Consider the following 24,782-nt stretch of genomic DNA (forward strand, 5'->3'; position numbering starts at 1 on the left):
CATTTTACATAGGTGGGAACTGAGCACAGCGGTCAAATGACTTGCCCAAGGTCATACTACAGGTAAATGGAACTTGTTTTGTTTTGCTGTCTGTCTCCCCCTTTGAGACTGTGAGCCCATTGTTGGGCAGGGATTGTCTCTATCTGTTGCCAAACTTTACATTCCAAGCACTTAGTACAGTGCTCTGCACACAGTAAGTGCTCAATAAATACGATTGAATGAATAAATGAAATGGAAAATCCAGGATTAGAACCATATCCCCTGATTCCTAGGTCTATGGTCTTTTCACTAGGCCATGTTGCTCACATGTGCAACTAAGTCACAGAGCAAATGGAAGGCTTTCAGACAGCTTTTCAGAATACTGATTCATAAATTACCCAACTGACATCAGAGAAAGCTACAGCCAATGGTTGAAGGTTATAATTAAAATGCTATGACTACTGTAGCTACTCTGACTTATACTACTTTCCTTCATACATTCCTTCTGAATGTATCTGTCATTTAGAGAAGCAGAGGTATTTTTATACCACACAATTATTGGCATGTTATCTCATATAAGCTAACACTCACAATTACTATTTGATCAGAAGACCCCATTTCAAAAAATACCACTTTGCCATTGTTAACCTCGTGTCCATTCCACAGTTGGAAAATGTCCTTAGCCCTGTTTGTACAGATACTTTTTCCTGACCTGGTTATCTTGAGATATTTTTAATTCCATTTTTATAGTAGTTGGTCATTGGTCACTTACCTATTCAGTACTATTTCCCTCTCATCTTGAACTTTTAAAAATATTTATGCCAATCATTTTGGCCTAAACGAAACTTATCTGCTTCTTACTTTATTTAAGGTTAGAGAATGGGCCCACTAAACTGCAAAGACTAGGAAACAAGTAGAAGAATTATGAGTGAATAAAGAGCACGGAGAGGGAGAGAGAGAGAGAGAGAGAGAGAGAGAGAGAGAGAGAGAGAGAGAGAGAGAGAGAATGTGTGTGGGTGGGTGGGGGTGTGTATGCGTTGCATAGAATATGGTTTAAGAATAATTTCAGGTCAATTGAAGGCTCTTAATATTAAGGAACTTCAGGATTTATTAAGGTTCTGGTCCTGCTTCAGAAAGATCAATTTAGGTCAAACCAACAGCATAGGCATTACAGAATCCTGGTTTAATATCTCCACACTGCAGACAGTGAAACCGAGGTAAAGAGTTTAAATAATTTGCCTGCAGTGACACAGGATGAGCTGGGGAAATGGGAACAATCTATATAAAAAAAAATAGATCCCCAGGATTTCTGTTCAAAACTCTGCCCTTGCACCAACTTTCAGGAAGAAACCTGACAAATAAGAGGAAAAACAGAAGAACTGGGTTAAGGAGGAGGAGGAAAAGGAATGACATGACAAAAGATGGGAAAGTAAGAGAGAAAGAGTCAGGGAATAAATAACGGAAGGGTAACAGAGTCAGGTAGAACGCTAAATTAGAAGTGGGGGGGAAGAGAAAAGAAATAGGGAAACATAAAGAGAGATAGCTTTTGGAAAGAGCAGGAGCAAAAGAGAGAGAATACCAGAAAGAAAGTATTACAGCTTGAAATCAAGCTGTGCCTCAGCACAACAGAGGTCCTATACTCAGAATCTGATAGGTTCATCTTCTTTCTACCTTGTTTGTGCAATATGGCAGCAGGAAGAACCCAGTAAACTCCAAACCCCTTTAGCCTCACAGTCAAATTCTTCTCTGAGGCCTCACTTCCAAACTACCCCATCCAAATACAGAATATGGAATCATGTAAGCGAGCCTGTCAATAACTATGAATGCTAATGAGTGTCAAGGTAGAAAGGTGGGCAAAACTACGGAACAAAATAAACAGGGAAGACAAAAAAGCTATTTTAATCATACTGTTGATTTTCAGCTCTACTAGAATAGCTTTAGACTGACTTATACTCCATCCACTGCTTTGTAGTTTTAAAAATGTTTCTTTCCAGGAAAAGCTTAATATTCTTAGAAGCATGAGAAAGTAAAAAAAGAAAAAATGTCCTTGAATAACTGTGTATACAGGATCTTGATTTTCAAATTAACAGAAAATGATCTTGTCTATTAGCACGATCACGCCCAATAGAAAAATCCCATGATGACGTCTCTTTCTATTATGGGGGGAAAGCACCTGTGTGAAATATGCCTAGCTCACTTAACAGACATTAAAAAAAAACAAACAACTAGCTCCCCAGAATTTCTGTTCAAAACTCTGCCTTTGCACCAAGGGCAACATGGATTAATTTTTTCTGACTTCATTTTGGTAAATTATCCATTGCCAATCTTTAGGCTGAAGCCAAGCTTTCCTGCCTCTGGAATTTGACAGAAATTTCATACTACTTTGATTCTGTAGACCCTATACAGGAAGCAAGCAATGGAATGTCAAGTATTCTAAACGCCAGCTTAACAAAACATTATTCAAAGAAAATTAAGACCACACAAACCCATAATTTGTTTACTTCTAAAAATTCATTAATTGTACTGCAATATTCTGTACTTACATATAATGTAATAATCTTTGTTTCTCTGAAATTCTAAACCCCAGAGGTTGGGGCTGAACTCTTGAAACTTGATGGTAAATTTAACGTCTTGGTCTGGCTTGGCACAGTTGAGCAGAGGTGTGTTGTCCTTTTTAATAGTGCATCGATCTGCTTGGTCTTTATCAACCATATAAACCTTATAATATTCATATTGGCCAACAGTTTTAGAATCCACCTTTGGGCAGATAATATCCAGTTTGTCTCCTATCTGTGGATATAGTACCAGTCCTTGTCCTGGTAGAAACCTGAAAGAACCAAAAGAAAGACAAGTGAGATGAATGGAAAAAATTAAAAGACAGCTACACAATGCCACATATAACCAGATACTCTGCTTGTTTGGAGTGGTAAATTAGCAAGCAAAATATGGACCACAGTTTAACTTGATTTGTTCAGACTACCAACAGGCTAATTCTACTGCTGGGGTTTTAGGAACTAAGTGTGGGGTTTTTGTTTTTTTCTTTTTCTTTTTGAGAAAAGCAAACACACCCTTTGACTAGAGGTGTGATCAGCTTTGCTGTAATTCCTTCCCCACCTCTTCACTTGCAGTGTTTCAGTAACTCTTTGTGTAACTTTGCAAGAACTTTTTCTCTGATGTGAGTCAGATCTTCCCACCTATTTGTTTTTTTAACCATTTGGCAGCTTTAATACACAAGGGATACCATGCAAAGATTTCATCAATCTCAGGGATGGTCTAACACTTGTTTTGTTATTTTCCATTTGCTGTTGGAAGTTAATTAACAGACAAGTTTCATCAAGAATGTTTCAAATTACTTATCATAATTAGTCAGTCATTGATCAAACAGTATTTTTTTATGGTGACGTCGAACAAAAGAAGTGTCTTACAGAACAGTAAAAGATAAATAGAAATAATTAGCTTTGATATTGATTCAGCTGCGAAATGAAGAGTCCTCTTCTTGTGAGGACAACAGCTACTGTCCTGCTGTAGTACTAATCTTTTTTCCTTAAGATGAATTTGCTCCAATTAATGCTTAGAAGCAAGTCTTTACAAGGGCTACTGATATATCTCCTAATGCCCTGAGCAGAAAGCATCTCTCTCTCTCTCTCCCCTCATCCCTCTTCTTGGCCAGTCATACTGCTGGAAAGATCGTCCTTAATAGAGAGCTGTCCTGAGAAACTGAAACAAGAGTTTCCTAATGAACATCCTTCCATAAGTACTAACCTTAAACACCACTTAAAAATCCCAGCTCAATTCTAAGCAGCCAAGTCTGAGAGCTCATTAAAATATTAAAGCCTGGGAACAAAGCTTTAAGCCTTGAATCCCTCCAAGACAACCCTTTATTTAAGAGGAGAAGCCCACCAGCAATGATTATTATTGGGCCAAGATACTCTAATGGTTATGAGAAGAGCATAATGGGATGCCCCAAATTTCAAATCCATAACTGGGGAATTGCTTGGCTCCACTACTACTAAGGATAAGCTTATAATTCATACTAATGAATGGCATTAATTTTATTCTGAAGGCTTTGTAAATCCAGTATTCAGGTTATGAAACAGCATGTAACATGACAAAGAAAAAAAATAATTACAGGTTTATTAAAAAATGCAATTTCATGACAGGAAAAATGCATGTTGGGTATGCCAATGTGCCACTCTTTCTATGCTATTTCATTCCATAGCTCTTTTTTTCTAAATTTACATGAACTCTTGCAGAGAAAGACAAGCATTATTTTCTCTGAGTTAGAAGTGAACTGGGTTATAAATTGATGACCTAATTCAAAAACCCTTCTGCAGAAAGAACCAAAATCATCATAAAATAATTACAAACAACTTTTAGAAATCCAACATCCAGAGGCACATAATTTTGGAAGATAAATGGAAATACGTTCTTAAAACTACACTAGCACAGGCTTGGAAAAAAAAGTCACAAGAAAATTAAGCTTTCTGATACCTACTACACACTACTCTTTAGCAGCATGTTGTAGTGGAAAGAGCACAGGCCTGGGAGTTGGAGGATCTGGGATCTAATTCCGCCTCTGCCAACTGCTTACTGTGTGACCTTGGGCAAATGACTTTTCTGTGTCTCAGTTTCATCAACTGTAAAATGGGGATTAAATACCTGTTCTCCCTCCTACCTCGGCTGTGAGCCCTGTGTGGAACAGAGATGGTGTCTGATCTAATTAACTTGTTCATACTCTAGCACTTAGAACAGTGTTTAACACAATAAGCACTTAACTACCATAAAAATGCAAGCCAAGTGCTTTTCCTCCCGAGTCATTAGGTCAATAAATTGGATTTATACTCTAGCTTTTGGGAGCTCTGTGTGACTTACTGATTTTTCATAAAGTCAATCACCACAAAACACTTAATGAAGGATGCCAGAAAACTGGTATGTGCATTTAAAGGACACAGAGCTTTCAGGCTGGTGTCCTATGTATGTACAGTCACTACCTCTTAATACTCTCCCACTCAGGCAGAAAAATCCCAGAATGTGGGAAGAAGTCTGAGTGAATAGGAGAGCTCTACTCCACTCCTAAATCTTGCAGGTTCAGTCTGGCCACTTACTGGTGCCTGAGCCTACTCCACACAGATTTTACAGTATTTCGTGTAGATGAGCATATATAAAGACAACTTATCTACTTTGGTTATATACCTGCCATTTGCAAAAATTCTCATTATAATTGACTGAAAAATATTCCTATTAGTGTCATCTGCAACAGAACCTTATCAATCCCTTCCCCAAGCCAAATTTCAGCATTAGCTTTGAAGATTAAAAGATTAATTAGGAACCATATTTAAAATCCTAAAAGTAGCATTCTCATGGTATTTTCTTGATGGAGGGTTTAGAATTTAGTTCATTCCTTTTGGAAATGCTGTTCCGCTGGAATGAATACATTGATGGAATCTATGAACTGTGATTCTCATCAATTGCTTTTCTCCCACCACAGAAATTCACAATGGCCACTGAATTAGGAATTCAGAATCGAAAGGCTGGATGTCTCTGACATCTACTAAAGATTAATATTTGAGCAGGGTTACACAATAACATTGGGTAAAAATGAAAACAGCATTAAACAACAAAGATGAGGACATTAGCTAGAATATCAGCATTATACTCTTCAAAGGGGTTAGTATAGTGCTGTGCGCACAGTAAGTGCTCAATCAACACTACTGATTGGGGCAATCTCCCCGCTTACCGAAACCTCTTTTCCATATTTAGAAAGTAGTTATTTGGGAAGGTTTAATGGCACAATTTTGAAACAACTCAAGAAAAATGAGATCTGCTATGCTGATTGGCCTAGTGTCTCATGAACATTCTGTGTTTCATGCCTCCTGCCAAGGAGCAATTCTCTGACTGGAGTGGTGAGATAGCCTTTAAAAGGAGACAACTTAAACCAGCTTTATAAAAATACAGCCACAGTTTTACTGGGTCCCCTAAGGGCTGTAATAAAAAAAACCACCCCAAACAAAACAAAAAAAATCACAAGGACCAGATAGACTGGTTTACTATAATACACAAAAAGAAAAGAATGCAATCTTGGGACATTCTCCATTTGTCCACCAAAAGATTCATGCATATGCAAATAAGTGGGCTCCATTTCCTAAAAATATTAGCTTTATATTGCGAACTAGACCCTGACCTAAGGTGGTTGGCACCTTACTAAAGTGACTTTGTTGTCCATTTATGGACAACGGTGTTCTAGTGCAAAGGCAATGGATTATTTAAGATGTGCCTAGAAATGCCTAAATCAAATTTCTTAGCACATTTTTACATCTGTTAATTTACACACACACACACACACACACAAACTCATTGTTTTCTTGTGATGTACCAGAAGGAACCTTCAGAAGTGCTTAGGAAGATAACTGCTCACTGAATTTGTTTTGCACTGAGCATTTTCACAATGCATTCCATGACAATGGATTTTCTACACTAAAAACTGATTATTAGTAAGCCAAGTTATGTTTCTTGCTGTAAGTCACTGAGGGCACTAAAAAATGGCAGACAAACATAAGGTGCTTAGCAAATTTAACAATGGCTCAATATTCTGTTCTTTGTGCCCTGAAGGATGTAATAAAAAAAAACATAATTAAGAAAAGGATGATAAATTTGCTTGTGGCCTTCTTTATTTGCCTAAAGCTAATCTCTTTAGCCCTTCTATTATTGGGCTGATGAAAGATGAAGAACTCTGTTTGGATAGCCTCATCTGTGTATGCACTTCTGTACCTTTTCTGTGAACTCCGCATGTGCGTGTGTGTCTGGGGGGAAGGAGAGTGCCCAATCCCTGATCTGCCCTTTCCTCTCCATACAAACCGCTACCTTGTTAATATAATCACTTATTTCCCGACTGGACTACTGCATCAGCATCCTTTCTGATCTCCCAACCTCCAGTCTGTCCCCACTTCAGTCCATATTTCACTCCGCTACCCATATTATCTTTCTACAGAAACGCTCTGGGCATGTCACCACCCCTGCTCAAAAATCTCCAGTGGTTGCCTATCAACCTTCATATCAAGCAAAAACTCCTCACTATTGACTTCAAAGCTCTCCATCACCTTGTCCCTTCTTACTTCACCTGCTTTCTCTCCTTCTGCACACTCCACTCCTCTGGTGCCAACCTTCTCACTGTGCCTCATTCTCGCCTGTCCCACCATTGACCCTGGCCCACATTCTACCTCTGGCCTGGAATGACTTCCCTCCTCATATCCGCCAAACTAGCACACTTCTCCCCTTCAAAGCCCTACTGAAACCTCACCTCCTCCAAGAGGCCTTCCCAGACTAAGCCACCCTTTTCCTCTGCTCCTCCCATCCCCATCTTCCCGACTCCCTCCTTCTGCTCCAGCCCCTAACCCCCAGCACTTATGTATATATGTACACGTTTATTATTCTATTTATTTTATTAAGTATGTGCATATACCTATAATTCTATTTATTTATAATGATGCTATTGATGCTGTTTACTTATTTTGATGTCTGTCTCCTCCTCCTAGACTGTGAGACTGTTGTTGGGAAGGGATTGTCTCTGTTGCTGAATTGTACTTTCCAAGTGCTTAGTACAGTGCTCTGCACACAGTAAGTGCTCAATAAATATGATTGAATGAAGGAATAACTGCATAGACACTACCCTAAGTATTTACGAACAAGACCTTTCACTCCTGGAGTATGCAACTGTATCCAGACTTGATTAATAATTATTACTTATGACAGTTCTGAGTTTGGCAGGATAGGGAATTGACTGTATTCTTTAAAATTTCAAATTGTCCTATCCCAAAATATGGATTCCTACGTACACATTTTAAAAAGGGACTAACCTTTGCCGTTTAGGTTTCTTACATTCCATGAACACACGTAAAACCTAGTAAGTCTAGAAGGTGGATGTGGTGGTGATGTTTGTTACAATAACATTTCTGGATTCCCAAGAAAACAGCCAAGATCCAACTCTGCAATCACAGAGTGCCTTGATAAGATGCTCCTTGTAGGCAGGGATCATGTCTACCAGCTGTTATAATGTACTCTCACAAGTGCTTAGTACAGTGCTCTGCACACAGTAAGCGCTTAGTAAATATGACTGATTGAGAAAATAGCAATAGACAGCATGCCAAGGTGGGAGACAACCTGTCAGTGTCATTTTACTTGTCCTCTAACTATTATTACTATTATGTGCTTTCTTTGTTCCAAGCACTGGGCTAAGCACTGAAATGCATACAAAATAATCAAATCAGACAATTCCTGTCCCACTTTGCAAAGGTAACAGCTCTCTGCTGTCCCAAGCTGTAGCTTAAAACAGGAGTAGAAGTGGCAAATTTCTGGGCTTACCATAACTAATTTTGACAGGCACATATTAAAAAAAAAATCAGTGGACACTACAAGTTAAATAATGGATGAGTTCCATGGAAATGCACTTTAAGAGCCTTATTTAAATATCTCTTCCTCAGCAGCCGTGATGCAATGCTATGCACAAGCTATTTTTTTAATGTAATCAATATTAACACTACGTAGCATTCACCCGATAATGAAATCATTAGCTATGTAATAATACTGAAAAATAAATATAACATTCCAAAATTAGGAAAAAAAGCAAAATTTAATTTCAAAGTCAATGAAAAGCATATACTTTAGGCATTTCTGACCAGCACACTGTCAAATAAAAAAAAAAGTCACAAGTGAAAGCGATTGATATAATGTATGTCTATACTTCCATACTATTAAAGTGCAAATCAGGCTAACAACATTAAGGAATGTGACTATAACATGCTCACTTCTGAAACTGGAGGGGGACACGGACGGACACCCACCCAAACCTTGAAGCTAGGATGAAGCTGTCAACTCATTTGAGTGGGTATTCCAGAATCTGACCACTCTCCCACTTCCTACTGTGTAAGAGGACATTAGACTAAGTTGGTGGTAATGGTAATTATTATTCTTATATAGTATTTGTTAAACTCTATGTGCCAAGTACTTTATTAAGCACTGGGGCATATACAAGATAATCAAGTAGGACACAGTCCCTGTTCCACATGGGGCTCACAGTACAAATAAGAGGGTAAACAGGAATTGAATCCCCATTTCACAGAAGAAAAAACTGAGGAACAGAGAAGTTAGTGACTTGTCCAAGGTCACACAGCAGGCAGGTCACATCTACTGTGCCCTTTTCTGCTTTCCCTCTGCCACTCTGTTCCCTAGTGATGCCTTTCAAGATCGTTTTCACCATTATACCGAGAGAATAGTGATACCAACAAACAGAAGCAAGATATCTGGATACCACAAAGATGGTACACAAGGACCAGGGATGAGCCTCTCCCAGCAAGGCAATATCTTGTTGCCGCTGCCACCAGGGCATATTATTACATGAGGATATATATTTTTAAAATGAATATTTTTATTAGACTTGAGCACTCTGTGTTCAGATGCTTTTTCATTTACAGAATATATATGTATACATATATCTCAAGCTATTTGCAAATTTTAACTAGTTGCCAACAAGACTTTAAACTGTGTCAAACATAATACTTTTGGAAATATATCTGTCTTGCTGCTCCATATAAATAGTTTAAAACGTACCTAATGTTGGTATTTGTTGGTATTTGTTAAGTGCTTACTATATGCAGAGCACTGTTCTAAGCGCTGGGGTAGACACAGGGGAATCAGGTTGTCCCACGTGGGGCTCACAGTCTTCATCCCCATTTTACAGATGAGGTAACTGAGGCACAGAGAAGTGAAGTGACTTGCCCACGATCACACAGCTGACAAGTGGCCGAGCCAGGATTCGAACCCATGACCTCTGACTCCAAAGCCCGGGCTCTTTCCACTAAGCCACGCTGCAGTACCTAGGCTGCACCAAAATATACCAACGTCTTTTGTTTCATGCAGCTTTTATTTCTTTTCAAACTGAAACTAGTAAGTTTTGAGAACAGAATTTCCACAAATCATAAGCTTTAGATCTCTATGTTTTAAATGATCACTGCAAAGTAAACTTTTTCGTTCCATAAAACAGAATTCTGGCCTACTAAATGAACTAATTTCTGGTACCAAACTGAAACAGATATGTTATATATCAGATCTAGTAACTGAAAACACTGAAGAGATGAGACTAGCTCTTAAATCTGGGTTAATCAGTTACAAAATATTTCTAGCAAACTGAAGTCTCACCCGTTTCAATGCCGGGATTTAACACAGAAGTTGGCAAACTTTAGCTCTGTTAGTATATTCGCTTGCTTCCAATATTGAATCTTCAAACACCTGCAATTTATTGCAGTTCAGGAGAAAAAAAAATCTCTGTGCTTTTATTAAATGCCAGAGGCAAAAAGAACAGAAGCTAGACAATGTAAATTGGTTATGCTGTAGAATTTGTGAATGGGAAAACTCTCTGTAGGTGCATTGTAATTAGTTGTTCTTTCTAGTTACCTCTTGATAAATGATGCATGCTACTCTGGATAAGAGCCCAACTCTTGACCCATGACACCACTACACATCTCAGTACTTCAACGGGGCATTAACAACCTAAAAGTTGCCTTTTTCTTGTTTGGTTTTCACAGAGATGTAACACTGCTAAAACACAAAACAAGAGGACTGTGTTCATCTGGCTTTCAGAAACACTCTGTAGGGGAATACTCTTAAGAAAGGAGGCCATATTCATAATGATTCCAGTTTGATGGCACACCTCACATTCGTGCAAGATATTCAGTCTTTTGTTGCTTTGGTTTAATCTAAATTGCTTCTAACACTTAGAATCACTAAATGCCAAAAAACAGTCATGAAATTTTTATTTTAATGCAAATAACCAAGTCAGAGACCTAAGGAGGACTATAATATCTACCATAAGAGTTCCCTGGGAAAAAAGAATCAACATTTTTTTGGATAGCACTTTACTGCCCCCTTTTGCACTCTAACTTCAGAACAGTTTTCTGCACAAACATGCTGTTTGAAAACCTGGGAGACAAGGGGCGGGGGGCAGTTACAGGGTATTAAGTTATATAGAACTAGGTTACCAGATACTGTTCTTGGTGTATCCAGCAATTACCTTCACTTCGAGCAACTGCTAGCACTCTATCTTCTCACTGACTTTAAACAGCCAAGAAACAAGGCAGTAATTGGAAGATTCAATTGGCATCCCCTGCCTTAATCCAAATGTGTATGTATTGGAACAATTGCTTGTTTTTACAGGTGCCCCTCTTTGCCATTTTTCTAAAACAAAGATCATGTGCAACTTGAACCTGGTTCATTCTTGGAAAAGAAAGGGGGTAGTAAGGGGTTATCCAGTTTGAAGCCATTAAAGTATTAGGAATCCCAGCCCTAAAAGTGAGGGTGTACATTTCAAACCAAACTTCACGCAATGATGAGCAAAATATTTGAGAAAAGGAAAGATAAGACCAGGGGTTCAAATGCACTTAGAGCATAAAGGCCACAAACCAGTTTGACAAGCCCTCATTTCAGCTACTTCAGGAGATTTTGGGGGGGGGGGGGGGAGGGGAAGCGGGGATGGGTGTGTGTGTGTGTGTGTGTGTGTGTGTGTGAGAGAGAGTAAACAAACCATATATAGTTATGAGGTATGTGAAAAGTAATTTATCTGCAATCAACAGACTAGTATTTACTAAACCCTAATTCATAATGACAGAGCCAGAGGGAACACTCTTTGCCCCAATAATCTCCTTTCTTATTTGACAAAATCCATGCACTATGGGGTACACATATATTTAAACTTTCTCCATTTCCTCTGTTATTCCACAATTACTAAACAAATCACAATAATATTACATTTCACTGCCTATAGCATGGCACAGTTGAGTCTTTACTGGAATGAAAGTAGATTCCATTGATATTAATGTCGGTGCTTTCTCCTACTGTCATGATACCGAAAGAATGTGACTCTCACAGATAATTTTTTAAATTATTGAAAACATTATTTTTCACTCTTCCAGAAAGGGGAAATTGTTTGAGACTTTAGAAAAAATGTGAACAGTGATTGCAGGGCAATAAAAACCTGCCTCACTTGAAAGCAGCTGCAAGACCCTAAAAGCTTATGATGAAAATTATAACACCCTTGAAAAGTTGCAGAACCAACGCCCCAAGAGGAAAAAAAAAATTGACTTAAATTAACAGAGACCAGCTGGCACCTGCCAAAAGCCAGGCTCTCAACCTGGATCTCTGAAACAAGACCGTAAAGGTAAAAACAAAGTAGGCAAGCAGGTGGGATGGACAACAAAAATGGATGATTTCATTCATACCATGTTCTACTATGTTATCTTTCGTCATGCACCGATGAAGAGAATTTACAGTCGTCTCTTACTCAACTGTAATTTGTTTGCACCTGTACAGTCTTGTTCCAAACCATGTTCCATGCAAAAGTCCATAAAAGAAGGTGGGGAACTCTTGTTATTTATAGGCGAGGCGCTTACAAAATGTGACTACATCTTATATTTTAAAAAAAATTCAGAGAGAATTTTCAGCTGGTTCTCAGTTGTTAGGAGAAAGTACTTCATTCCATTTGCCTGAGTAAGGAAACCATAGAGATGAAAAGAACTTCCAAATCATGCCGTCAGAGTCTGTGATACACAGTACTGTATTGTAACATTGCAAAATTAAAGAAATGGGATTTACACATCTTTGATAAGACACAATAGAGCTAAAGTCTGTGGGCGGGGAGGGGCAGATATTTTCAGGTCATTTCACCACAAATCTTCTCAATGTACTTTTTATATGCAGCTTAAAAAATTTGTATTGGAAACATACGTGAGAAAAATGTCACCAAGTTTTGTTAGGACATTGTTGGATGTTGAAATGAAAAAAAAAAATCTGACTTTTAAAAGTTCTCATTCTTGATGCAAGTAATCCACTAAGGGTATGCTTTCAAACTGCATGGTAATTTTGTTGCCTCCCTAAGTGAACGTATGAAGCCCAGAATTACTTTGACAAAAACAAAGGTTAAGTACTTCAGAGTGATTAAGCCAGACTGCTACTAAACTGAAATTAATTAAACATGAAGCAAGCAACAGAGATGCAGACAGTAAAGCATTTGGGATTTCGGAGCCCCAAAAGGAGTTAAGATGCTTCTTACTCCAAATTCACATTTTTATCCAGTCAGGTATAGAGACCGACTGCTGCTCCAGCAATAGGTAAGCAGATGGCAAGCTCGAATGATAATGAAAATGCAGAGCGTCAAAACTACAGCATGTATGGAGACAGAGAGGTTCTCCAGTCTTCACTGCATAGCTTCCTTAAACAAACTGCTTCAAACTTGCAGAACATCAAAAGCCAGATGGGCTGTATTGAATGAATCCACAGGCAAGAAGCCAGGATTCTAGTTCGCTGTAGAAATAGGCCTGGACTTGATTTGAGGCTTCTCAGCTCTGACAAGCTGGCAGCTGGCAGCATTCCCAAAATCCAAAATAAAATGGCATTTAATAGTGAGTAGACTTTAAAAAAGATGTCATACTATCTCCTTAGCCTTTATATCAGGAATCCCAGGGCCTAACCAAACGTCATTGCTAATCTGACTTCCTCTCCACAAGAGAAGATGGATCAAATATTATTTCATATAAGTACAGCACTAGACAAGGGGACAAAGTTATTACCATTTCTCATGGCAATAAATGTCAAATAATTACTTCTACTTCTATTAAGTACGTAAGGAGTTAATGCCACCTTAAAAAAGGGGTATTTAGAAACAACCAAACATTATAGAAAAAGAGGCATAAAGTGATGTCAAGAACGATTAACCGAACAAACTGTCAATCTGCCTGCTAGGGATTTTTATGACAGAGGAACGGTATTAAGCAGTAGAAAAATCACTGTGCTAAATGGATGTTGGTTTCCAAAAACAAGTTGCAGTGTACAAACTTAAAATTGGATTTTTTTCTTCCCCCAGAGGACACATCCAGGAGTGAGAATTAGGATGGCCACAAAATTCTGGGAGTTCATTTTTATCTGTATAGATACACATACACACACACTCTTGAGTAGGCCAAGCAGTCTATTATTCCCAGTGATTGTCAAGGGAAAATTATTTCAGTATTAATAATTTTATGAGTTTTTATAGGGTATTTGGCTCTAGTTCAACTCAAATTTTCACTATTCCTCCTCCTTCATCAAGTTTCCTAAAGACAGTTCATCTGGATCACTACCCTATAAATAGGTAAATAGAGAGGATAACAGTCTCTGAAAACAACCTGGACCACTTTGGGCCTAGCTGGCAGATCATGGACTTGGTAAACAAGAAAGCAACATTATACCATAGATTGTTCCTGAAAAGTGTTGACCTTAAATGCAGATTCTACTAGCTAAGAACAAATTCACCCCTACTACCTTTACCTCAAACACCAAGTTAAGCTGCTATTAGAATTGACTAGAAAGTAGTACCAAGAATCAAGGTCGCAAACTCACGATAGTTTCACCGCAAGCTGGCCTGAGTAAGGAGAGTTGAGTTCCCAGGTCTGTACTGTTGCCACCCGGGCTAATTGCTTCTGTTCGGCCTAAGACTCCTCCTGCCAAAAGTCAGTGTTACCTTAAGATGGCTTTTACCCTGATCCCACGGTAGGGCCACTCCCTAAGAGGAATCCCAAGCCTGGCCTGAGCAGGTGAGTGAAGAGTCTCCTCTGAATACCACTGGGAGACCAAGGTCAGGGACCCCCGCCAGGAAGCGCTTTTTCTCTGACACCAAAGGAATCCATGCAGTGCACCAGACAACTAGCCTTTTTTGCTCAGTTGCCCAATGGACTGCATTGTTTGCAGGGGGGCTACTTGCCTAGACTTGGGGAGGCTTTGTACCTCTAACGTCCCCTCCGTCAGTGCAGATGCCCACCCAGATCTCCCATACCGCCCTTTGCTCTAGCCCAGAACTGATTATGATCCAGAGGATTATCCACAGAACAGAGGTTAAAAAAAAAATGGAGAAGAAAAGGGCTTGCTTATTTACTTGGAAGGATAGGACAGTGTATTCTATTACCTCTGTACTTTATTGCAGTCCGTGAATAGTATAGTTCTCCAAACATAGGTGCTCGATTCTGTTAATGATTTGTCTTAATGCATTTCGTTCGTGAAAAAATTCAGCAGGTGAAAATTAAGGAATGAGCTCACTAGAAGTAGTTACTGCAGAGTTCTCTCTCAGTAAAAGTAGCTGATAGAATTTCGTTCCAAGAAAAATGCAGGGGATAGCTTTGTTACGATGTACAGATGCAGTAATTAAGAAATTCAATGACATTTTCAAAATTTGTGGTACGACACTTATTCATCCCCAGTATGCTGAACATGTATGTACCTTATTTCTAAAAATACTTATTTGATTTGTAGAATAGAAACGGTAAAACTATTTACTTGATATCCACCGTTTTACCTAGATAACTACTGTAACGAGGGCAGAGGAGTTAATTTCCTTAACATGGCTTTCTCATACTGGTGCTTTCTATTTTGAAATCATGACCATACGAAAGTCACCAACTGCGAAGTTCTCTGAATTACGAAAAACTTCGAATGGATGCAGAAAAAACAACAATTTAGTAGAATAGGATCATTAGTAGTTTAAAGGTAGCTTTTTTTTTTTAAATTAAATGACATTTGTTAAGCATTTACTACATGCCAGGTACTGTACTAAGCTCTGGGTAGATACAAGACAGTCAGGTTTGACACAGCTCATGTCCCACGTGGGGCTCACAGTCTTAATACCCATTACACAGATGAGGTAACTGAGGCACAGAGAAGTTAAGTAACTTGCCCAAGTTCACACAGTAGTCAAGTGGTGGAGCTGGGGTAAGAACCCAGGTCCTTCTGACTCCAGGAGCCGTGCTCTATCCACCAGGCAACATAATAATAATAATAATGGTATTTGTTAAGCACTTACTACGCACTGTTACTTACTGCCAAGCACTGTTCTAAGCACTGAGGGAAGAGAGAAGGTAATCAGGTTGTCCCACGTGGGGCTCGCAGTCTTCATCCCCATTTTACAGATGAGGTAACTGAGACACAGAGAAGTTAAGTGAGGTGCCCCACATCACACAGCTGTAGTATAATACAGTTGGTAGAAATTCTCTATGGGAACACGTAAATAGTCCTACCTGGCACTTTGTTGAGAAAGCTTCGCAGAAATCATTCCCTACTTTTTCTGGCTTTCCAGCTGCATGGCTCTACCAGTAACGTTTCTGAAATGTGATGGGGCAGGTAGGTTGAAAGCTAGATGTTGGATAATAGTTATCAAACAAATGACTTTGCTTTTTGCATTATGTCTTTAATCACTTTAACCCTTATTCTAACAGAAAGCACAAGGCCAGAGTAATTCTGCTTCTTCTTTTGTCATTTGCCTACCATAAATATGCACCAGTCTGCATTTGAAAAGCTGAAGGAGGCCGCAAGCTTGCTGGACATTTATCATGCTCTGTTCCCTGTTAACAAGCAAATACTTTAGTTGAATGGCCCATTAGCAATCATTGTCAAATGCAGAATGCAAGGTGCTTGGATGTGACCAGCCTGTAAATTAGAAGGTGCCCCAACTCGCGGCAGAACCTCAGTAAATGAAGTAGATCTTTTGATCTAGACTACTGGAGGTTAAATTAAGGAGGGAAATCATCATCGAAAGCATTTAAAATGCAAGGTCTGACATTAGACTACAGATGTAGTTTACTGAAGTCTTCAAATTCCTTAAGAATGCCATTTCTTCAATGGAAAAAAAAGACATATGTAACAGATTATTCCAATAGATGATCTCCTCCAACATCAGCTGTTGGTGAGGCTGCTCTGGGAATGAAACTGTCAGTGCAAAAACCATGGAAGTAGGAAACAGACTATTTAGAATGCAATTAAGACTTATCCAGCACTCTAACAAAAGCTACGAAAGAATGCCAAGGACCCAGCACTGAGTTCTGTTTTGTGAAATACACCCAAGGACCTGTATCGCTAAAACTTCAGCTAGCGGTCTACAGTGTTTTCTCTCCAGAATCCCCCTTAGGCACACAGATGGCAAGCAATAAAAGCAAATATTACCTTTCTGACCTGTACCTGTAGGTCAGTGCTCTACACAGAATAAGTGTTCACCCAAGTTTAGAGGACAGAGTGAGGCGGTAACCCAATAAGGAAATCAGTAGTCTTTTGGGGTATCTAAAATGGCAAATCCCACGAGTGTACAGAAGTCTAATCCACTTCCAAGGTTGTTCAGGATAGGGGCAATAAAGGATTTCCTTATCAGTAGATCAGGGGTTTTCTTTTATACCTGCCAAACATTCACCTGTCCTTCCGTACGCCCAAAGACATAAAAGGAATCCTTTCCATTCCACTCTAGGTTTCAATCTGACATTTCAGGAATAAAATCCATTCGATCGTATTTAAGGCACCTGGATTAGTGCCATCCACTGTGCTATGGGATTTATTGCTAATCTGAATTAAAATTGGATTTTTTCTCTTTCTGTGGGGTGGGAATGGCAAAAATGGCAAAAGATTTATCTGGCTACGGGAGAGGGACAATGTGTAATGTTTATCTTTGCCTCTCCCATGCAGTGTGAGATTGAGCCCGGCCTGAAGGATGGCTGAAATCAAAAGGTCTCTGTTTTCTTTTCAGATAACCCCAGTCCTACCTATCCCCATTGGTCTCTGTTCCTTCCCAGCATGTCCCTGCCTGAAGCCCAAATAGATTAAGGAAACAAACGCAAAGTGCAGCTAATCCTTTAGAAAGGCCTCTGCTGTTAGGCCAGGAGTTAAAAAAAAAAAAAAAAAAAAAAGGAAAATCTCCCAGATCCTAACGACTGCAGTGATCTGAAGCTTTAATCTGACCAAATCTCAGTATATATATATATATTTAAAAAAAGAGCTGTAAATGCAATCTACCTTTACCATATTATGCACCACCAATGAGCAAGAACTGAGCAGCTTTTCTTTACCGCTTTAACCATCCCAGGCCACAAGTAGGTCTTTCATACTTTCTAATCCTGATTTCCAAGTTCTGTGCAGTTCTCACATAATACCCAACAGCCTGGAGCAAAGGGCCTTACTTAGTTCCTACACCCTTTTCAGAGACGTGTCATTTCTAACATCAAGCTAATCTATATGTTGCCATGGCATCACTCTTTATCTGCCTTTACATCTTATGAACTGCATGGATTTACCACATTATTTTTATCTGAAAGACAGAAAATGGTGGTTTTATTGCCATACAATCAGATTACTGCTGCTAGTTTCTCTATGCCTTTTTACCATACTTCAATCAAAAGGGATCAGTTTCTTTATACTCTGCCCTTGATTTACATTACATCTGTAAAGACCTAGTCTGGGTTGTAATCCCCTTATTAACTATGACCAGGGTTGATTTGCCTAAAAATAAAAGCAAATTGTGTCAGACCTTTTCACTTTGTTTTTGATTCGGAACTACAAAATGGATTACTAAAGAAATCTTCAGAGTTCACACGGCCGGTATAGTACTGAATTTAAAATGAGAATTAAACAAGTTAAACAGGGGAGCCATGTCAACGGTTTACATTTTCCATCATGGGAGAAGGGCTGAATTGCTTATGTCTTTGTAGTCTCAGGCTTTAGCGAGACAATGGAGCCACGGGAGTTTTTCCAAGCTGTTCGAACACCGTCCATTGGCCAACCTTCCCTCTATGCTTTTCATATACCCTTTCCTCACTCCTCCCCTCAAAACAAGGTGGGGGGGGGGGAGAGAGAGAGGAGGGAAGAAAGGAGGAAGATGGGGAGATCCTTCCTGAAAGAACCAAGTCCTGCTAGAAGCTTCTAGTTCTGCATATTTTCATCAAAATATTCTAGACAGTTGAACACTCCTATTCAACTCCACCACGCCACATAAAGGGTGAGCTCATAAGCAAATCTATGTAGATGCATGATAAATGGCCTGAAAAACAGGTTCCTTCAGAGTCAGCAGCACTAGGCGGCAGAGATTAGGCATACACGAAGGCTGCTTTAAATCACTATTTCTCCCAGAGCACCACTTCTTCAAAATTTGCGGTTAAGAATTTTGAAGGTAAAACGTTCATAGGATGTGAAATTCTTACTAAAAATATAGACTTTTTAGATCAAGGAGGTCACGGAGCTGACCTACCTCTTAGGCCTCCACTCTCCCTACCTCCCCCCAGGCAGACATCAGGAAAAGTATCCTGGGATTTCAACTTCTGTACTTTCCCATTAGGTGAACGCTCAGTGAATTGGAGCTCTAAATTATGTGTCATGCTGAAGCTCAATGAGCTCACTAAAATATGCTGGTGGAAGGGTAGGTTTAAAAAAAATGGGTGACTTAATGAGCACCACATCACTAAGTGTTTCACCCAGTAAAGTTTACAGATAAGAGGGTTTAAGATCAACAAAAGAGATATAACCAACTCCACTCTGGCTGAGACCCTATAGAAAAGGTTAAGGGAAACGATTCAAAAATGAATTCTTCACCCGGTACTAAATCCTCGATTAATACTACGCTTAACCACTTTTGGATGGCAAGTGCCAGAAGCATTTAATGATAATATTCCAAGTCTACTATCATTATTCAAAGCATCAGTGGTCACGGTTCCTGAGCGAACGCAGGATTTGGAGTAAAATTCTTAATACGTTACCTTAACCTTCAGCTCCCGTGTCTACTGCTTGGAGCACTAATTGTCAGTTACAGAATGCAGTCCCCTCGACATATGATTCCCAAATAAATCGTCTGAGGGGACGTCTGCCAAACACGTTGTAAAATAGACTCCTTGGGCCCGGGTCGGCTAAGCTGTCCCCCGAAACAACGACTGTCCATTACCTACAGTTTATCATCCTGACAAAATGCGTGGAATGTGGATGTGAAAGCACTAACAATTTCACCCCCGATGCTTTGTCCTTTTTTCCTCTCTATATTAAAACTGACAAGATTAACCCAAATGCAAACTGCAGAGCATAGTTCAAGGAGCTATTCAATCAGTAGTGAATGTGCATTTGTTTACCTACAAAAATAAGAATTTCAAATACAATGGCAGGCAAGCTGGCTTATATGTGTCATTGAATAGACTGTTTAACTAGACCCGTCCATTGTAGTTCTTTGGTGGTTTTTTTTTTTAATCAATCTCTGACGTGTATTTATTCAGGGGCTGACTGGGGCAGATCCATGTACTATAGGTTATCTGGATATTCAGCTGCTCTTTGTTTTCTTCAAGTCAATCGATACAAGAACTACAGAATAATGTTGGGAAAGAAAAAAAATGCCTTGCTCACTACCCTATGGTGGGTAGTGAACCCCATAGACAAGAATTGCACTCTCGGAACATGGCTGCTGTGTTTGGTTGCGTGCATCAATGAAGTCAACCTAATTACTTTTAAAACGTAATTTAAAAAGCAGGGCTATTGTCTGTGAAATGAAATTAAGGTAAAGTTTCAAGTACCTCATTTTAGTTTAGTGATAATTCTGGCCGAGAAAAAAAATTGACTAAAGTGTTAATGAATAACAGAAGTTAAATTATGATAACATTCTTGAATTCCTAGAGTGGGATCTGTCTGAAGAGCTAGGACTGATCCACGGCTATCATAAACCACATACGATTGCACGCAATGTGCTACTTTCCTTGTGCAGCTTACGATTTATTTTCATTAATATCATGGGATTTTTTTTCTTTTAGCCAGAGTGATAAAAGCCTCTACTAAAAAAGTGAAACATGACAATTTTTCTGAAGCCGGTGCTCAAATAACTACTACACGGTTCCTCTACTGCCACCTGCTAAAAAGGTTGACCCCCCAAATGAACTAAGCTGATTGTGTTTATATTTCTCAGCCATAGAATGTACTTTTCCACATTTTTTTTTTACTAATTTGACACATAAATTTTCACTATATTAAGACCCTTCATCTTACCAGATATTTTGTAGTTGAAATGTGACAGAAATCAGGCTACAACTTCAATAAATACATAAACTGCCTAGTACTAATGGGCTCTAGTTATCTCGGAAGAAGTCCTTTTAACATGACCCTAGCATAAGTTCCTCCAGGCAGCAGCAATAAAAATTTTCTAATTATCTGGGCTAGATTCAGCCTGTTTATTGGAAGACGATGACTTCTTTCCAGAGTTATTTGGGATTAATTAGGCACCCAATTTGGGGAAGAACTGGAACAATTTGGGGGCAGTGGGGGGGTGAGAAAAACAGTTCCTGAAGAGCACTAGCAAGATCAATACTACATTTTATGATGTTTCTTTCCAATTGGGCTACAATTAGCCTACTAATTGTTAGTCCCACTCACTGAAAGACTAATTTTAATAGTGCATTTCCACTGGTCTTTCAATCTCAAGGTGAGCGAAGAAGAGCGAATCCTATCTCAACAGGAGAAATTTTTTTTTTTAATGTATGATTTTAGATACTGCCATGAGATCCAATCCCTTTAACGAGGATATCTCTCCAACGGAAAAAGACTCGGCTCCCAATGGGTTATAAGTATATGGTCAAGATTCAAATGAAGTCTTTGGCCCAGAAGACAGAGTGCTCATTTATTTTCCCGGGAACTTTTAAAATGTGCCATACTGAATTAGGAGAAAGAGACAAAACCGAGAAGTTTATCAATGAAAGTGAAAAGTTAAGGCCGGGTAACCAGGCAAGGTTAGAGAAGAAATCCGGCAGACGGAAGGTTTTGAGTATTGGAAGAGTGACCTCTATAGGCGTAAACTGATTATTGGCTTTAGAATGAGGTATCCATTCCTTTACTGCGTTATGTGCTACTCATGCTGTATTCTCCACCACTACCAAGCTTATCATCCTATATTATCTCATAGTGTGGGGGGGGGGAAGATACTTTAAATACTTTAAATCAATTTCACTGGGGGGAAAGAGAAAGAGAGACAAGTGGTCTAGATTTAATGAAATGCATTTACTGACAATCAGGATGAGAGTTGGAGATACTCAATAGGAAAACTCCCCGGTAACAGTGGGGATTAAAAAAAAAAAAAACAAACAAAAAACCCACACACATACTGAAATGGTGTTAATGACGACAAATTTTTCATCTCGACTAGAAAAAATCTGGACCTTAACTTTTTGGAGTATGTGAGGAGAATGGATATCATCTAAAAATCCGTTGCCGAACTGTACTTTCCAAGCACTCAGTAAAGTGCTCTGCAGACAGTAAGCACTCAATCAATAGGACAATGACCAAATGAATAAAAAAAGTTTCAGAAATCCGAAAATGGAATGACTCCTTTAGTAAGCATTTTTCTAGCTCCTCATTCCAGTGCAAATTCGATTAGCCTGGATTACATTTTCTGGACCTTACACTCATAATAGGTAGTTCCTATGAACTAGTTTACATCTTTTCTTCATACTCGTTCCACTTCTCCCAAACTAAATCCCCACAAAGGAGTCAAAAGGCAACTCGGCATTCTCATACCATCTCTTCACCACCCGTTTAAAAGCCATGAGATTAAAAAAAAATATACATAATAGTTTCAAAGATGGTGAATGCGTCTTTGACAATGGGCTGAGAAAGTTGTTCCCTACAGGATCTCCCTTCCTGCAGCCAACGGAAACATGGGCGTATAGGCAGCAAAAGCAGGAGGGAGAGGTTTGGGAAAGTTAAAATCCTTTCTCCAAACAAGACTTTGTTGAGTCTAAATTTAGTGACTACAACCTAGACTGCATTACTGCCGAAGACCAACAGGCCTGAACAATACCCCTCTTGAATACGGTAAGCGGGATCATCCTGAATCACATCCAAGAGGATCGGCGTTCTTGTCCCAGTGCAAAATTTGGGCGTTTTGCGGGGAGGGGGGAAGGGAGCAGATTTCTGAGAACTTATTTGGGAAAGGGCTCTCTTAAGACAAGGCGCCCTTAGAGCTCCCCATAGCCTTCTGCTTTGGACCTGCTAATGAAGACCGGTCATCAAAGGATTGGGGCAACTTAAATCCTGGAAGCGTAGGCGCCCGCTGAAATCTCCATCCGTGGAGAGGGAAATCTTTCCAACCAAGGTGTAGAGGACCGGTGGGCAGCTTGGACTCCCCAAGAAAAGCTCTGTCCCGTCCCCCACCCCCGTTGGCTGCGGAAGGGGATGAGGGGGGTCAGGGTGGCCTAGGAGGGCGAGAGCTGGGAGAAAGCCTTCCTCCACCCCACCTTTTCTTCCCCTCCATCACTTCTCACCCTCTATGCTCTCATCCACTCTACCCCCAACGCCACTTTTCCATCAATCCCCTCAGGGAAAAGTGGTCCAGGCAGGATCCAGCTCCTGCCCTGCCTCTCCCTCTTTCTCGCCACCCGATCGCTTGCCAATGTTGGCCTGCAACCCTACCTGCCTGGTTCCTAAGGCAGGGCACCTGCGGGAGGCTGGAGCCTCTAAGCCCGTCAATGGGCAGGGTTGGTCTCTATGGTCGAATTGTCCTTTCTAAGCACTTAGTACAGGGCTAAGTAGGCGCTCAATAAATACTCCCGAATTTCATTTTAAGAGTCACAGGCCCAGACGGACAAAGGTGGGACAGTCCTCCGCGGGCCACCCGGGCTACCGAAGCCAAGATGCTTGGCTGCCACGACCCGAGAAACAGAAACTCGGCTCCGGAGGGCCTCTACCATCATCATCGTGATGGGATTTGTACGTGCCAAGCACTGCTCTAAGCGCTGCGGGAGACGCACGGTCATCAGCTGGTCCCTCGTGGGGCTCCCAGGCTTCATCCCCATTCTACCGATGAGACCGTGGAGGCCCAGACAGGGGAAGCGTCTTGCCCACGGGCAGGCGAGTGGCGGGGGTCGGGATTAGAACCCACGTCCTCTGACTCCCAAATCACGCTCCCCTCCCTCTAGGCCCTGAGGTCGCGGGGGGCCAGGATGGTCTCTCTCCCTGGAGGAGGGAAAACTTTCCCAGCGCTTAGAAGAGGGTTCTGCACGCGTTCATCGAGGGGTTTGCATCGGGACCTTCCCGCGGGTGGGGCTCTGGACTGAGCGCTGGGCAAGGCAGATTTCGGAGGGTTTGGAGGGGAGCGCTCAGTAAATAGGGCTGAGTGGATGATTCGAACTCGGGGTCGGGGATGGACCCGGGGGGGGGGGGGATGGTTCGAACTCGGGGTCGGAGGGGATGATTCGAATTGGGGGTGGGGATGGACGGAGGGGACGAGTCGAATTCAGAGGATGGACGGAGGGGATGATTCGAACTAGGGGTCGGGGCGGGTGATTCGAACCCGGGGTCGGACAGGACGGAGGGGATGACTCGAACTGGGAGTCGGGGACAGGCGGAGTCGGAGCGGGTGATTCCAAGTCGGGGTCGGCGTCGGCGTCGGCGCCGACCGGGGCGCACCATTCGAACTGGGGCCCGGGCACCGTCCGGAGGAGCAGGGAGGCGAGGGGCTCGAGGGGCGCGCGGGGAGGCTTACTTGGGGTTGGAGGAGTTCCAGTAGATGGGGTCCAGCACGATGGAGCGGGACACCACGGTCCGGAGGAAAACCACGGCCAGTCCCCACCAGCACTGCCACGCCGACTCCCTCCGGCCGCCCATGGCTCCGCGGGGGCCGAGAACGGGGGAGAAGGTCGCAACCGGCGGCCAGGGGCGGCCCCGGGCCCCCGCCCCCGCCCCCGCCCCCGCCCCCGCCCCCGCAGGGAAGCGGCCACACGCCGGGACACCAATTATAGATCCAGACGCACGGCGGCCCGTCCCGGGGCGCTCCCGCTCCCGCTCCCGCTGCCCATTCGCCTCCGGACGGCACAGGACGGCTCCGGCGGCACCGAGATTCTCCTCCGGGAGCGCGGGCGCCGGACGGACCGACCGACCGACGGGGCAAAGGGCTCCCGCCGCCGCCTCCCGCGCCGGTGGCGGGTCCCGCTCCTCCTCGTCCAAGAGCCCGCTCG

The 24,782-nt window shown here is 41.3% G+C and overlaps 1 protein-coding gene across 1 annotated transcript in view; it reads right to left on the minus strand.

Moving 5' to 3' along the window:
* Nucleotides 1-24,482, minus strand: part of EFNB2 (ephrin B2) — a 46,802-nt gene extending 22,320 nt beyond the window's left edge. The window contains exons 1-2 of the mRNA XM_007667986.3: nt 24,311-24,482; nt 2,523-2,806 (exon numbers count right to left, since the gene is read on the minus strand). Coding sequence (XP_007666176.2) covers nt 2,523-2,806; nt 24,311-24,432 — 406 coding nt within the window. The 5' untranslated portion in view covers nt 24,433-24,482. The remainder of the gene's footprint in view (nt 1-2,522; nt 2,807-24,310) is intronic.
* Nucleotides 24,483-24,782: the final 300 nt, after the last annotated feature.

Source organism: Ornithorhynchus anatinus, chromosome 10 (assembly GCF_004115215.2).
Source record: "Ornithorhynchus anatinus isolate Pmale09 chromosome 10, mOrnAna1.pri.v4, whole genome shotgun sequence".
Lineage (NCBI taxonomy): Eukaryota > Metazoa > Chordata > Mammalia > Monotremata > Ornithorhynchidae > Ornithorhynchus > Ornithorhynchus anatinus.